Raw genomic sequence first — 15,266 nt, 5'->3', positions numbered from 1 at the left:
AGTATCCTCATATGTAAAATGAACTGGAGAAGGAGATGGCAAATCACTCCAGTATGTTTACCAAGAAAACCCTAAATGAGGTCACAATGAGTCAAACACACTGAAACAAAACCAGAAAGACTTGGTGGATATGCAAATATTTGGAATATTCCGAGAAAGGTAAAATATTGGAGGGTAATTTTGAAATAGCAAATTGACCAGATGCAGTTCCATAGCTCAAGGTTTCCCAGGGGAAAGAAATTTCTCCCACTCATAAGCCTTTGCAAAAATGTCAAGGTCTCTAGAAACAGGAGAAAATAAATCAAACGTAAAATTCATATTCTACACTCTGTGGGAAAGAGAGTATTTAAACTGACCAAAATAAGGGATGCTAGGAGATAAAGGTGAGAAGTACATTCTGGGCACAGGCATAATCAATACAAAAGATTAGAGATAGGAGATGATGTTATGGAGAACAAACAACTAAAAAAAAAAACCCCACTGTGATTGAACAATATGAAAGGAAGAAAGGTAGACTCTAGGGGAAGGAATAATATATAATCAGTCTAGAAAGGTTAGTTTGAAGCCAGCTTGTGAGGAACTTTCAATATTATACAAAGGATTTTATATTTGGTTTTAAAAGCAATAGGGAGTCACTCAAGTTATTGATCAGGGAGTGACATAGAGCTCCACTTTTTAAAAAATCACTGTGACAGCATTGTGGAGCATTGATTGCAAAGTTTAAAGACTTTAGGAAGATGTTAGGAAGTTAGGAAGTCATTGCAATAGTCCAGGTGAAGTGATGAGGGTGAGTTGATCAATAAGCATTTATTAAGCACTTATACTGAGGAAACAAAGGCAAAATGTGAATAGGGTCTCTGTAAATAGGTAATAAATTGTAGTAAATTTATCTTACAAGATATTGGTGGGGGTAGAAATAAGATTACAGTCAGGAGACAACTGCAGGAATCTAAGGAAGAGGAGATGCCAGGGGATAAAAGAAAGAAAAGGAAGAGAAATAATAGCACTACAAATACAAATCTGGTCTTCTTAGCAATTTTGCTCATGGTCTGCCTAATCCTTAAAATTAATCTAGCTCTACCTTTTGAGTAGAAACAAATGAAATGTTCATGAAATTATTTCCATTTTAACTGTATCTGAAATTTGGGGAGCTCAGGTACTGTAGCAACAGTCTGTTTAGAGTAATAAGATACCTGCTTTGAAATAAGAAATAAATGTTAACTGGGAAATAAGGAAGTTTAAAAAAGAAAAAAAGAAAGCTGCTTTGTACTTTCAAAAAAGCAAACAATTGTATCTTAAGACTTCTTTAGGACATAGGAGATACAATTTCATTTAGGAAAATTCTCAGAATAAAAATCCTCTAGCTCTCTGCTTTGAAATTCATGCCTTCTAATAACCCATATGCCTTTATCAAGTATACAACAGCTGGCATATGATAAGAACCAATCTGCAGCTGTTCAAACTAAAACTGCTCTGACCCCAATGGAGTTTCAAACCGCACAGCAAGTCTAACAATCAACAAATTCATCTCTTTTCATTTCTATCCTGTCCTATAAATTTCTGGACCATCAGATGTGCTTTCTCACCTAAGTCAACCCGAATTAAATATTCTTTTTCATCCTTTTAGGCATGATTGGATTTTATTACAAAAATTATTAGAGGCAGTTATTTTAATAGTAATGGAAATAGAACTGGACATTTAATGCATGCAATCAAAAAGTGTCTGCAGGAGCCAAGCTTCATAAACAACCAGCACAATGAATTAAATGTGAAAATGAATCAAGAACCAATATTTGATTTAATTAGTGAGTATTATAAAGCACCTACTATTGTCTGGCACTGTGCTAGGCACTGGAAGATTCAAAGACGAAAGCAAAAAATTATATATATTTATATTACATTAGGGGAAATAGCATGTACATTTAAGTAAATACAGGGTATATACAAGGAAAATAAGAGATATTTTCAGGATTGTGAAGCAGTAGCACCTAGGAAAATCATGAAAGTCCTCAAGCAGGAAATGGCCACTTGAGCCAAGTTTTGAAAGAAGCTAGAGATTCAAAAAGGTTCATTTTACTGAAGAGGAAGGAGCATATCCCAGGTGTGGGGGACAACCTGTGCAAAAAAGAGAAAAAATTTTTTTCACATTTCAGCAGTAGCAGCAAAGAAAACAGTTTTCCTGCACTAAACAATGTGTGAAAGGGAGTGTTTTGGGAATGAATATGGAAAGGCAGACCAGATGAAGAGTGAGTTTCAATGCCAATAAGGGGTGTGTTTCTTATCTTCAAGATTATAGAGAGCTACTGGGGCTTTTTGAGTAGAAGAATAACATGGTAAGACCAGTGCTTTGTAAATTGTAAAAATTTTTGAATTGGAGCCGGTGGTACTCTCAAAGAAAGCTGGCTTTATGTTTGTGAGGAAGCAAAAATGTTTTATTAGAACTTTTTTCCTTCAAAAACAGAGAATCACTTCCCCTCTTTGGGTCAAGGCAGTATGACAGGGATGCATGAATTCTTTTTCTTCTTTTATATTACAGGTTTAGATTTACAACTAGAAAGGCTCTTAGAGATCATGGAGCCTAACTCCCTTCATTTTCCAGAATTTAGGGGACTTTTCCAAGGTCATTCAGCTAGATCAATCAATAATTAGTAGAGCTGGGATTTAAAATTAGATCCTTTAATTCCAAATCTAGCATTTTCCCCACAAAATCATGCTTTCTCAATTTGAAATCCTTTAAATAGGTATAGAGACTAATGGAGAAATTGTTAGAGGAAAATTGAGTACTTATAGGTTGAAGTCCTTTTGAGAATAAAATGATAATAAAGAGTTAATATTTCTTACTTGTCTAAGTAAGAAAAGTATATCAAATTCAGAAACCATTTAGCAAACCAGGTGGCATAGAGCTTTCATAGAAATCACCTATCACAAGAACATGGAGAGATAAAACAGAAAAAAATTATCTTTTTTAAAATTTGGCCCAGGGTGTGATATTTGTGGTTAGTACATGTGGTATGACAAAGTGTCTTATCAAAAGAGCACAGAGAGTCAGCTGAAGGAGACCCTTCTCCACTGTTTATGTCCTATACTGGTGAATGAGCTGTAAAGTAACTATTACTGATGATTCAGGAAGGTCTTGACTATCTTTACTAGTGATCCTTGGCCTAATGATAATTGGGTTGAATTAACTCTGTCCCACAGGGCATAAAACATGGTAAATTAACAGAAGGCTGAAGGTTGGGAAGCACAACCTATTTCATCTTAGCTCATTTAAGAGGTCACTCCCATTTTCCTGGAATTCTAAGGCAGAGAACTAGTTTATCTGGTTTTAGACAGAATTATATCTGAGACATAATATGAGCCTCATTTATGCCATTTTTTGTTTCTTTTCCCTCCTTCCAAGGAGTGACAAAATACTTAGATTAAAAAAAAAAAAAAAAAAAAAAAAGGAAGAGTCTGAAGAATAATCTACTTATGGAAGACTCTGAAAAGAAAAAATGGAAAATGACCATTGCGATTGCACTAAAATTTACCATCATTTCCCCACAATAGGAGTTGTAAACTCTTCTTCCTTCCCTCCTATAATAGAAATCCCCACAAGGAGACCTGACTAGCCTCGATTCCCAGAAGCAGCTTCCTGGTAACCTAATGGCAGAAAAAGCCACTTACAATCCTCTGACCTGGAAGATTTTTGACAAACGATATCTTTATATCTTTCACTATATCCTGTTCTGATGACCTAGTGAATTTCTATATGGAGATATGTAGGGCACCCAGAGAAGTCACACTGTTGTTTCCTCATTATATATCTTTGCTGTTACCTTTTGTTACCTGTTCAATGATTTGTGACTCATTTTATCCTAACATCAAACCATTACAAAAGAAATGGACAATAACGCTGAAACTCACAATTATTAACTATTCACTGAATTTGTGTTTACCTGATCTTGGAAGTACATTATTAAGGTCAAAAGAAAAAAAAAAAAAAAGACATTTTGCTGGCATGCATTGCTGATGTTGTGGTCCACTTAGAAAAACTGGTCTCTATAAATGAAGTCAGAGTAAGCTTCTACTTGTGAGACAGATAAGGTCTTCCAGCTCTCAAGGAATTTTGATTTCAGATAAGTCAGATAAATAAATATCTGCACAAGAAAGTCACCTAATCAAGTCAACAAGCAGTTGAGTGGCTGCACAGTTCAATGTTCTCAAATCAGAAAGATCTGAATTCACTTCCAGGCTCAGATATTTAACCTTAGTTTCTTCATCTATAAAATGGGGGGAAGGGAGGGAGAGGGCAATAAAATGATTGTTGTGAGGGTCAAATGAGATAACAATCGTAAAATGTTTAGCATAATACCTGGAACAAAGTAAATGCTACATAAATATTAGCTGCTATTATTATATGTGCTGTGCACTGTGCTGAACTTTTGGGAACACAAGAGAAATGCTAGAAACACTGTCTTTTCGAGGGCATTCTTTTTTGGGGGTGGGGAGTGGAGGGGAGGCAATTGGGGTTAAGTGACTTGTCCAGTACACAGATTCTAAGGATGCAGGTCCTCTGGTCCCCAGGGCCTGTGCACCCTAGAGCTCATATTCTAACAGAAAAGACAAAGTGCAAATAACATAAACATAAAAGAGATGTACAGGATAAACTGGATGTGGTCACAGAAGGAAGGCACTAGGACCTCACTTGTCTTGATACTTTCCTAATTCATCACTGTCAAGTTTTCACAACCTAAATGACACTTTCTAATGAGGGCATTGTTTTGCTTATTGTGTTTATTACAAAGTTGATGTCACTGAAAGGCTTCTCTCCAAAGGTTCTAAAGGTTCAATTCATTCTTTATGCATTGCATGGTTTTTTTCCTCCCTATCCCAAGAAAACTAATTAGATAATGCTGGAATAAGCCTTGTGTTGGTGGTGATTGTTCAATGGTGTCCAACTCCTCCTGACCCTACTTGGGGTTTTCTCATCAAAGATACAGGAGTGGTTTTCCATTTTCTTTTCTAGTTCATTTTACAGATGAGGAAATGAGGCAAAGAGGATCACAGAGCTTGTTAAGTGTCTGATGGGATCTGAACTCAGGAAGAGGAGTCTTCCAGTGGCTAAGTCTGGTATTCTCTCCACTGTGCCACCTGGCTACCCCCAGAAACAAGTCTTGGTAATCCTGTAGATCAATATAGATCCACTCTCTCTTTTTAGAGGGGGGATGGGAAAAAAGAAAGGGCTCTGATGAAGTGATTTACCCAGTCACAAACTAATAAGTAGCTAAGCGATGAGAAGGGCAGGGTAACCTTAGCTTTATGCCAGTGTGCCAAAATTAAAAGGGCATTCAGGGCACTGGTTCTTCTTCAGAAAAAAAAATTAATTTAACACCTAACTGGCATTTACAGGATGCCAACAGATGGCAAGGCTTCCTTAACATCCCCAGGGGATCTGCTCCCCAGCCTAGCCTCCTTTGCCCCTGCCCCCTGCAGCTACACTGACTCACTGGCCAGGATTCACTGGTTCATTTGCAAATAGGTACATGATCAGAGTTAATGTGAATCATTTTGTTTAACTTAGAGAATTTTTTGAAATGTTTTATTTGGTGTAATTTGTTTTTAATAATGTAGTTCTCCCCAATAACTCTCTTCTTCAATATGTAATGTATGTAATAAATGGTATTTTTAATGAAGAGAAAAAAATCAGCTCAACTGATCAATATATTGAACTTAACTTGGAGTTTTAATTTTTTTCTTCTGTCACAAATTAAAAATAAACAATAATTTTTTCCTTTCAACAAAAATTAGGGAGAACCTTATTTTGAATCACTTTTATCAACTCTGGAAAGCCAATATTTTAAAAGGATTTCTGGGTTTGTTTGTTGTTGTTGTTTTTTTCATCTAAGAAATGGCTCTGGTTATAGGATTCAGAATATAGAATATATAAAGATTAGTGGAAGATGTTGATTTCACTGTTATTGCGTTACTAAAATTGAAAATGGATCACTTAAAAATTGAAATAATTATTTAATTACAAAAATTATCAAAAAATGTCAAAACTGACATTATAACAATTAGAGTCAAATAATTGTTCTTATCTGCTAATTCTCTTTTGATTCTTATCAATTTTTTTTTTAGGCCTTTTAAAAAAACTTCATTTGCCTTCAATTTTCATTTTTAATAGGACAATAACAGTGAATTCAACGAAATCTTTTACTAGCCTCTACATATTCTATATTCTCAATTAGGTAGTCACAGAGCCATTTCTTAAATAGAAAAAAAAAATCAGAATCCTTTAAAAATATTTGGCTTCAGCAAAGTTTGTGTTTAACATATATTGGATTGCTTGCTGTCTAAGACAGTGAATGGGGGAAGGGAGGGAGAAAAATCTGGACACAAGGTTTTGCAAGGGTGAATGTTGAAAGCTATCTTTGCATATATTTTGATAATAAAAAGCTATTACTTAATTGCAAAGTGATTTTCATTGGTCATCTCAGAACAAGCACTGTGGAAGATCACTGACTTTAGAAATCTTTGAGCGTATAGAGAGAGTGTTGCCATGTCCCTCAGCCACAAAGGACTGAGGGCACATTCTTTGTCTCTCACCATGGACACAGACACATTGGGTTTCACTTGAGCCACACTGACTGCCCAGACTCAGACCATAAGCCAAGTAGGTCACTAAACTGTCTGTTTTTCCTCTCTTCACACATAATCCTCCACCACTCATTAAATGGCTTAAATGCAACATAGTTAGAAGAAAGCCTTTCCTTGCCCCTCACCCCATCATCTCAAAAACAAAGAAGTTAACATTTCTTTAAGAAAATAAATAAAACAGTAAATTTGCAGAGGTAGACAGAGAGTAAAAGGAAATTTAAGAGGGCATCCTGATGCCTATCATTATTGGCAAATAGATTTATAATTTTAGTGAAAAAAGAAAAGAAAGCACAGAGAGAATTCCTTGCTCACTTTATTCCTTTTGTAATCCTGTTTAAAGGGGTCCCATCTCCAAAGTTCTTTTCTCCTGAATATGTCCTTGTGAAAGTATGTTACTTAAGCCCCTCCACAGTGAATGAATGGGACACAGTGAATGGAATGAAAATATTCTCATTCATTTAGATGGGCAAAATAACGCCATACACACCCCTCCCTATTGCATTTTCCAGGCTCGGGTAGTTTGATTTGCAGTTGGAGCCCAAGAGGAACAGGGCTAGAGTCAGAGGAAAAGGGAGGAGAGAGGAAAGATCTTTCTGTTGGGATTTTTCCTTAATGCTCATAGATCTCTCAGATCAATGGTATCAAACTCAAATAGAAACAGATCCCTGCAAGCCACATACTGACTTAGAAAACCACAAATAACATTATCTATATTTTTATTTATTTTGTTCAACATTTTTCAATTAAATTTTAATTTGATTCTACTGCACTTGGAAGTTTTATCATTTGACACTTCTGCCTTAAAAAAATTTTTGTTTTGTTTTGTTTTCCTACTCATTATCAGCATATGAAAAACATTTTCAGCCAACAGGTAGCCAAAAATATGGCTATAACAGCTATCACATATTTTCCTTTCCACTAACATAACTGCCATCTTGCTTTGGGTCCTCCAGATCTCTCACCATGACTCTGAAAAGACTTATTTGTTCTCCCTCCTCGTGCCCTTCACCTCACCCACCATTTCAAATGATTCTCTCCCCAGCTAATAAAGTGATTTTCCTCAAGCATAGTCGAATGGTGTCATCTCCTATCTGATAATCTCCAGTAGTCTCCTGCTTATTTCTAGAATGAAATTTCAATTGTCTACTACATTTAAAGTTCTTCATCATCTGGAAACTTTCTACCTTTCATATATTTCATATTATTTCATAATATGATATCACATTATTTTATAATGTATGATAGAAAGTGATCAGACTGAGAAATTTTAAATGTCATGTATAGATATATAGAGATAAATATACACACACATACACAAACATGTACATATGCATATATATTATATATTTGTATGAATATGCATGTGCATATATGAATAAATATAATAAAATTCAAAATGAATAAAATTACAATGTAATGTTAATACGTGCTTTTCTAAGTCAATATGTGGCCTGCAGGGGTTCTATTTAATTTTGACATCCCTGACCTGAGGGATTGATGGGTATTCAGAATATGCATACATATATACACAAATTAAATACATATATCCATGTATATATAATATTCACATATATAAATGTATATATACACATTCCCCCATATATGTGTTCTAATAATCCATTGCCACTTCATCTTTTCCTCTTAAATTCCTAGTTTCCTTCAGAATTCAGCTCAAAAGTAGTGGTCTGTGTGTGAAGCCTTCCCTAAGCCTATAACTGCTATTGATCTCTCACAGAGATTTTCTGTTAACTTTATACTCTTTAAATAGATGATTATGTTATCACCAGCTTCAATAACTTCTTCCATTGATGCTATGACTATATCAATAAAAGGAAAGATATTTTGAGAGCCTGAGTTTAACTGTGGGTCTGAACAGTTAACCGTGATATCTGGAGGAGAGGTACAGGGAGAAAGAAATAATTCTTCAGTCTTTCGGTCACATCCAACTCTTCATGACTCCATAGACCACAGCACACCAGGCCCTCCTGTCCTTCACTATCCTTCACGATCTGTTCAACTTCTTTGTTGTTTCCGTGACATTATCCATATTTTCCTGTGCTATTATCCCCTTTTCCTTTTGTCTTCAAAATTTTCCAGTTATCAATGTCTTTTCCAATGAGTCTTGCCTTCTCATTATGGGGCCACAGTCCTTAAGGTTCCTCTTTAGTATTTAATCTTCCAGTGAGCAGCCTGAATTAATTCTTTTAAGTATTGACTGATTTGACCTCCTAACTGTCCAATGAACTGGTAAAAGTCTTCTCTAGCACCAGTTTGAAAATGTCAATTCTGCAGCACTCAGCTTTCCTTATAATTCTTTTCTCATAAACACACATTGCTATTGAAGAAACCACAGCTTTGCCTATACAGACAAGGTGATATATAGTGTCCAGATTTGCCCCAGCTTTCCCTTCTTTTAATATCAGGACTATAGTCACTGGGTGCAATAACCTTTGAGCTCAGGAATATAAAATCTGAAACTGCTTCCATATTTTCTCTATTTGCCAGGAAGTCATGGGACTAGTTGCTGATATCTTTTTTTTTTTTTTCATGGTAAGCTTTAAGCCAACTTTTATACTCTTCTCTTTTATCCTCATCAAAAAACTTCTTAATTCCTCTTCACTTCTGCCATCACAGTGGTATTATGGCATATCTATTTCTTGCAGCTCTTGATACATCTAGCCTGGCACTTTGCACGATGTACTCTGCATAGAAATTAAATGAATAAGGTAACATTATATAGACTGGCCATACTCTTTCTCCAATCTTAAACCAATCACATTTTATGTTTGGTTCTAACTTTTGCTTTTTGGCCCATACAGAGGTTCCTTAGAAACAGATAAGAATCATCTGACACTTCCAACTTCTTGAGGACTTGCCATATCTTGTTGAAATCCACATTCAAAAGTTTTAGTGTATTTGATAAAGCAAAAGTAGATTTTTTTTTTCCTGGAACTTCCTTGTTTTCTCCATAATCCAGCATATGTTGATAATTTGGTCTCTGGTTCCTCTTGCCTTTTCAAAACCTGCTTTTCTGCTAATTCCTTATTCATATATTACTGAAACCTAGCTTGCAGAATCTTAAGTTAGCTGTCATGTGAAAGGAGCACAACTGTTCAGTTCTTTGAACATTCCTTGGCATTGCCCTTTCTTTAGAATTCGGACAGAAACTGATCTGTGGTAATCCAGCGGCCACTGTTTTCAAAATTTGACTGAAGCCCTTTACCAGCATCATCTTTTAGGGTTTTAAATAGCTCAACTGGAGCTACTTACTAGCTCCACTAGCCTTATTGTTAGTAATGTTCCTTAAGCCCATTTGACCTCATTCTCTAGAATGCTTGGCTCTAGATCAGTAACCACACTAAGAAAACTTTTTTTTTCTTTTGGAAGAAATTGTTTTAAGTCTATTCTTATGAAAGAATACTATAATGAAAATTCTTGAGAAGAGACTTTAATCATTATCCTGAGAAAGCTGATTTTGCTAAATATCCAGTTGAATTGCAGCTTATAGGAAAGGCGATTTCTCCAATTTATTTAATAAATAACATGTAATAAAGTGGGGGGATAGGGTCCAGGGCTAATTGATCCATGAAATCAACATCACAATTTTAGAGAAAAAAATTTTTTTTTATAATTTAATAAACTTTATTTTTTTAAAAAAAAATGACCATTTTTCCATTTACTTTCCTAGGAAATTAAACCATTTTAATTCTTACCTACCCTCTACATAATAGTTATTGAATACTTCACAATATATTAAGTCTAGATGTTATAGTACTTGCATATACTTTCAGGCTGTTTGATCACCTATTGTCACCAATACACATAAATGGGGAAAGCTATAAGACTGTATAGGGATATATATATATATATATAGTCTCAGCTTTAGAAGAAAATTCTTAAAGAAATGTTGCTACACTCTTTCTATTCCTTTCTACTCTAGAATGAAAAATTGCAAGGGAAGTAGAGGGGCAGGAGACTTTTGCAGTCACAGACCTGTGCACACTCACGTAATCTACAGGCGAGGTTCATCAACCCTAAACCCGGTTTATAGTTAACCCACGTCCGAGATGTCTACTGTCTTAGAACATAAGCTCTTTGGGGTCAAGGACGATTTCACGTTTGTCTTTTTATCCCCAGCATTTAGCACGGCGTCTGGCGCACAGTATGTGTACACTAAATGCTTGTATTTATTGTTTTTGACGGCGGGAGGCGGCGGCGGCGGCGGCGGCGATGGCGGGTGGGGGCCATGGCGGGCATGAGGCGCTGGAGCCGGCTGAGTCCGTGCTGGCTCCGCCATTCCTGGCTCCCGAGGGCCCCCCACCCGGCCGCCTGCTATGTCACAGGAAATCAGTGAGCAGGGCTCGGAAGCGGAAGATGACACTGTATCTGCGATTACCTGCGAATCAGACTTAGAGATGAAATCAAAAAAGAAAACTTTTCACAATTATCCACCAAGATCGCCAAACTCTCCCTATCACGCTAAGTCTAAACAGATCGCAACTTGGAGATATTTAACAGGGACAATGCCTCTCAGTGGCAGGATGGCTTTAACCCCGCAGAAGCTATGGCTCGGACCTTCAAAACAAGGTCATACTCCTGGGCCCCCTGTTTACAGAGAGAAGGAAGATATGTATGATGAGATTATTGAATTGAAGAAGTCATTACACTCTCAAAAAGGTGATGTGGATTTTATGAAAACAAAACTTCGTCGATTAGAAGAAGAGAACAACAGAAAGGATCGGCAGATTGAACACCTTATGGATCCTAATCGAGGCTGTGAATTTGCCTGGAGTATGGTTGACAAGAGGCCCGGTACTGGCTGGGTCATTAATGGGCTAAAACAGAAGATTATCAAATTGGAACAGCAGTGCAAGGAAAAGGACAGTACCATCACCAAACTTCAGACAAATATAAAGATGACTAATTTGGAAGAAATGAAGATAGCCATGGAGACTTACTACGAGGAAATCCATCGTCTCCAGGTTCTTTTGGCAAATATTGAAACTACAGGAAAGAGATCCCCAACCGACAAGAAGTCAACCCAGAAAAGGCAGAAGAAATTGAGCGCTACTGTCCTCTATTTGTCCAGAAATGTTCAAGAACTTCAGGAGGAGAACCAAAGCTTAAAAGAAGATCTGGACCGGGTGCTAAGCAATTCCCCTATTTCTAATAAAGCAAAAGGTTATAGTGAATGGAGTAAACAAAGGCTAATGAGACGAATCTCGGAGTTGGAAAAGAAAGTGGGTGAGCTCGAGAACACCGGATCTCCTTCTCCAGAACAGGTCAGATTGGTTCCCTTGATTCAGTCAGCGCCAAACACAGCACCGCAGGATCTGCTGAGATCTGAGCACTCTGAGGAGGGTGAGCGAGGTAGAGCAATAGTGAGAAAGCTGAAGGGGGACCCGGGCGCCCTGTCTGATAAAGAGTATATACCTCCTTACAACACAACTACCCTCCTTCCACCATGTGAAAAAGTACTTGCATCTTCGTGTTAAACAGTTTTGCACCTGAAGTAAATCTAGCTTGGTTTGGGAAAATCCATCTTTTTGCTAGGCCCCAAACTGGCAGTGTTCAAAAAAGAATTGTTTACTATGCTGAAAAAAAAATAAATGAATAAATAAATGCCTCTTTAGTGTTTGGGTTTCTCTTGAGCCACATTGACCAACCTGATTCAGACCATAAGCCAATTAGGTCACTAATCTGTCTGTTTAGTTTTCTTCTGTCCTTCCCTTTTTCTTGTTTCTCTTTGCCATTCTTTATTTTTCTACCTTTCTCCCATCCTGTCTTTCTTCCTTCCTTTCTGTCTGCTAAAGAATCCTAAGGTGAAAGTTAAAGAGTTCTTCTCCTGGTGGAAGATAGAAAAGGAGAAATATTATTTATATACTCTAGTTAATCTACTTTCCAGTGGTACTTGGCAAACTTCTTACAATTTAGATCATATTGAAAAAAGGATATAAAATGCAAAACCCACAGTTTTGATACCTGGAAATTGCCAATTGTTTTGCAGTACTTTATTATATTGAAAGTATTGTCTTTCTTGGAATTTTAGTTAGCTACTGAATGAATACATTATTCACATTTGTGTTTTAGTTGGGATTTTACATAGCTTGCTTTTTAATTCTTTGGTTCTTTAATGTTTCTCTTAACCCATATTATTATTAATGTTATAATACCAACCTAAAAATAAATAAATCAAATTTAGGTTGTATGTTGCATATTAATATATTTTATACATATAAATAAAATAATCATTCAAAATATAATGTATTATAACATCTAATATAATAATATATTACAACACAATAATATAACAACATTATAACATATAATAATATATTTTAAATATATTATCTATTATGCAATATAATATTATGTAATATATTGTAATTATACAACAATAATATAAAATAATGTTAAATATATAATATAAATATATATAAATAATATATAAAATCAATATAAATATAAAATATAATTGCACAAAAGCTGACTTATCCAGAGATGATTACCCAAACAGTTATCTGGAACATGATTAGCAGAGGAGAGATTATAAAGTATGTTGTTGTTAAGTAATTTTTCAAATCTTGTCCAACTTTGTGACCCTATTTGGGATTTTCTTGGCAAATGAAGGAAATTCTTTAAAAATATAAAAGAACTTGAAAAATAGCAGCCAGTGACCATTTAGAGTAGGATAACCTGAATACCTGAATAGCCCTCTTATTGCATTATGAAACACTTCAATAACTGAGCAGAATGATGCTGTTTCTGAGAAAAGCATACACATTGGCAGTAGATTAGGTTTAGGGAAATATTATCCTTCCTTTTTTTCTTTCTCCTTTCTTTCCTCACTGTTTCCCTCCTTTTTCCCTTCCTTCTTCCCTTCCTCCCCTCTTTTCTTCCTCTTTTCTTTTTTTCCCTTTTTCTTGCTTTTTTCTCTTTCTTTTTTACTCTTCCTTTTTTATCTCTTTCCTTTTAGATATGGCTAATGTGGAAATTAGTTTTGCTTAACTATACATATCTAATAGGTTTTATTTTTCTTGCCTTCTCAATGGATAAGGAATGAGAGGGGAAGGAAGAGAATTTTGAACTGAGAAAATTGATTTTTAAAATTTTATTAATTTTTTTAAATGAGTAAAAAGCATCATTAAAAATAATTCAGCTATCTTCTATACATTACTAACTTATTAATAATTACTAACATAATTGAAGGCAATATGTCACAGCTTCTAATGATTTTGATTCCTTTGTTTATTGTTTTAATTCCATATTTGAGTATTAGTTGCACATAATAGTTGCTTAATAAATATTTATTGAATTGAATGAAATATAGGTAACTTTGAAATCACTATTGGACCCAACCCCTTTGAAGTATTGCTGAAAGTCAGGTCTCATTAGTTCATTTGGAGAAAGTTATACTCAAAGCAGAAAATAGGATATTTTCTTCTTCAAATTGATCATATCAAAGATATTCTAACATCCCCCCAAAAAATTAGAAAAGTTTTGCCACTTTACCTGGCAAAATACATTACTTGGAAAAATACATTTCTCTCATGTAATTGATTTTTTTACGAAGCCATATAAATACAGTGTTAGTATATGTATGGATATGACATAGAAATATTATATAATACATAATAATTCAAATTTACATATTACTTTTAAGTAAATATACCCATGTGTCTTTGTCTTTAAATTTATCTTTATGGTAGGCTTATTAGCATTTATATAGTGCTTTAAGCATCCTTGTCATTGCAGGTGCTTGGGGGACACTTGGATATTTCTACAGGAGAAGCAGAAGGACTATTAACATGTGTTTTGGCATTCTTTATATCTCAGTGCTTAGCACAACTCCAGGAGCACAGTGACTATTTGTTAGTTGACTGACTGCTAGTAGATGGAGAAAGTTTTTGGTTCATTGTATTATCATGAATACAAGGGGAAATTTATGGCTTAAATGAGATTCCCAGGGACCTGAGGAGAGGGACAGGGGAAGAGTGGGCAATGATGTGTATATCCCGGTGACTAGGGAAATTAGAGTACAATAGATGCTTAGAGTTATATTTGTAACTTTGCCAGTAGGAGTGCCCAAACCTCAGGTGTTACGTTCTTCTGGTTAAGAAAGAAAGAGGACAGAGATCAATGATCCAGAAAGAGACTATTCTCTTGATCTAACACAATCAAGATCTAAAAAGCCTTTCCTTTTGGCTTTGGGTGTTGCCATCCCACTTAACAGGGATACTCAGGGATTTGGAACAGGGCCACGGGGTTTTTTAGGGAAGGGCAGAGTCTTGTTCGAGCACATTTGAGTAGTTAAAGTACCTTGCATTTGGTCACACAATTTATAGTAACATAATTGAACCCAATTCTCTCTCAACTACAAGTCCAGCTATCTGTCTACCATGGCCATTCTGCTTCTAATTAACATTTAACATTTGGTTAGGTCACAGTATTAAATCCAGTGGAATGCAGATAAAATTTGGCAGAGTAAGATGATATTGGCAGGCCAGGATGTGGTGTCTTAGCAAATGTTGGTGCACTAATACACTGATCTGTTTAAGAAAGAAAGAAAACTCAAACTCCTCATATTCAGATGTTCCTTGGTTCCAGTTCTATTATACATGGTGAAA

At 35.6% G+C, this 15,266-nt stretch overlaps 1 protein-coding gene across 1 annotated transcript; it reads left to right on the top strand.

Moving 5' to 3' along the window:
- Positions 1-10,912: 10,912 nt before the first annotated feature.
- Positions 10,913-12,265, top strand: LOC127551711 (IQ domain-containing protein E-like). The gene has a single exon (XM_051981728.1). It carries the CDS (start codon positions 10,974-10,976, stop codon positions 12,132-12,134), a length of 1,161 nt encoding a protein of 386 aa, XP_051837688.1. The 5' UTR covers positions 10,913-10,973; the 3' UTR covers positions 12,135-12,265.
- Positions 12,266-15,266: the final 3,001 nt, after the last annotated feature.

Source organism: Antechinus flavipes, chromosome 1 (genome assembly GCF_016432865.1).
Source record: "Antechinus flavipes isolate AdamAnt ecotype Samford, QLD, Australia chromosome 1, AdamAnt_v2, whole genome shotgun sequence".
NCBI lineage: Eukaryota > Metazoa > Chordata > Mammalia > Dasyuromorphia > Dasyuridae > Antechinus > Antechinus flavipes.
This window is presented reverse-complemented; position numbering and strand designations above follow the sequence as displayed.

What these genes read in the sequence shown, in the direction of transcription:
- LOC127551711 (XM_051981728.1), top strand. Translation starts at nt 10,974, where the DNA reads ATGTCACAGGAAATCAGTGAGCAGGGCTCGGAAGCGGAAGATGACACT.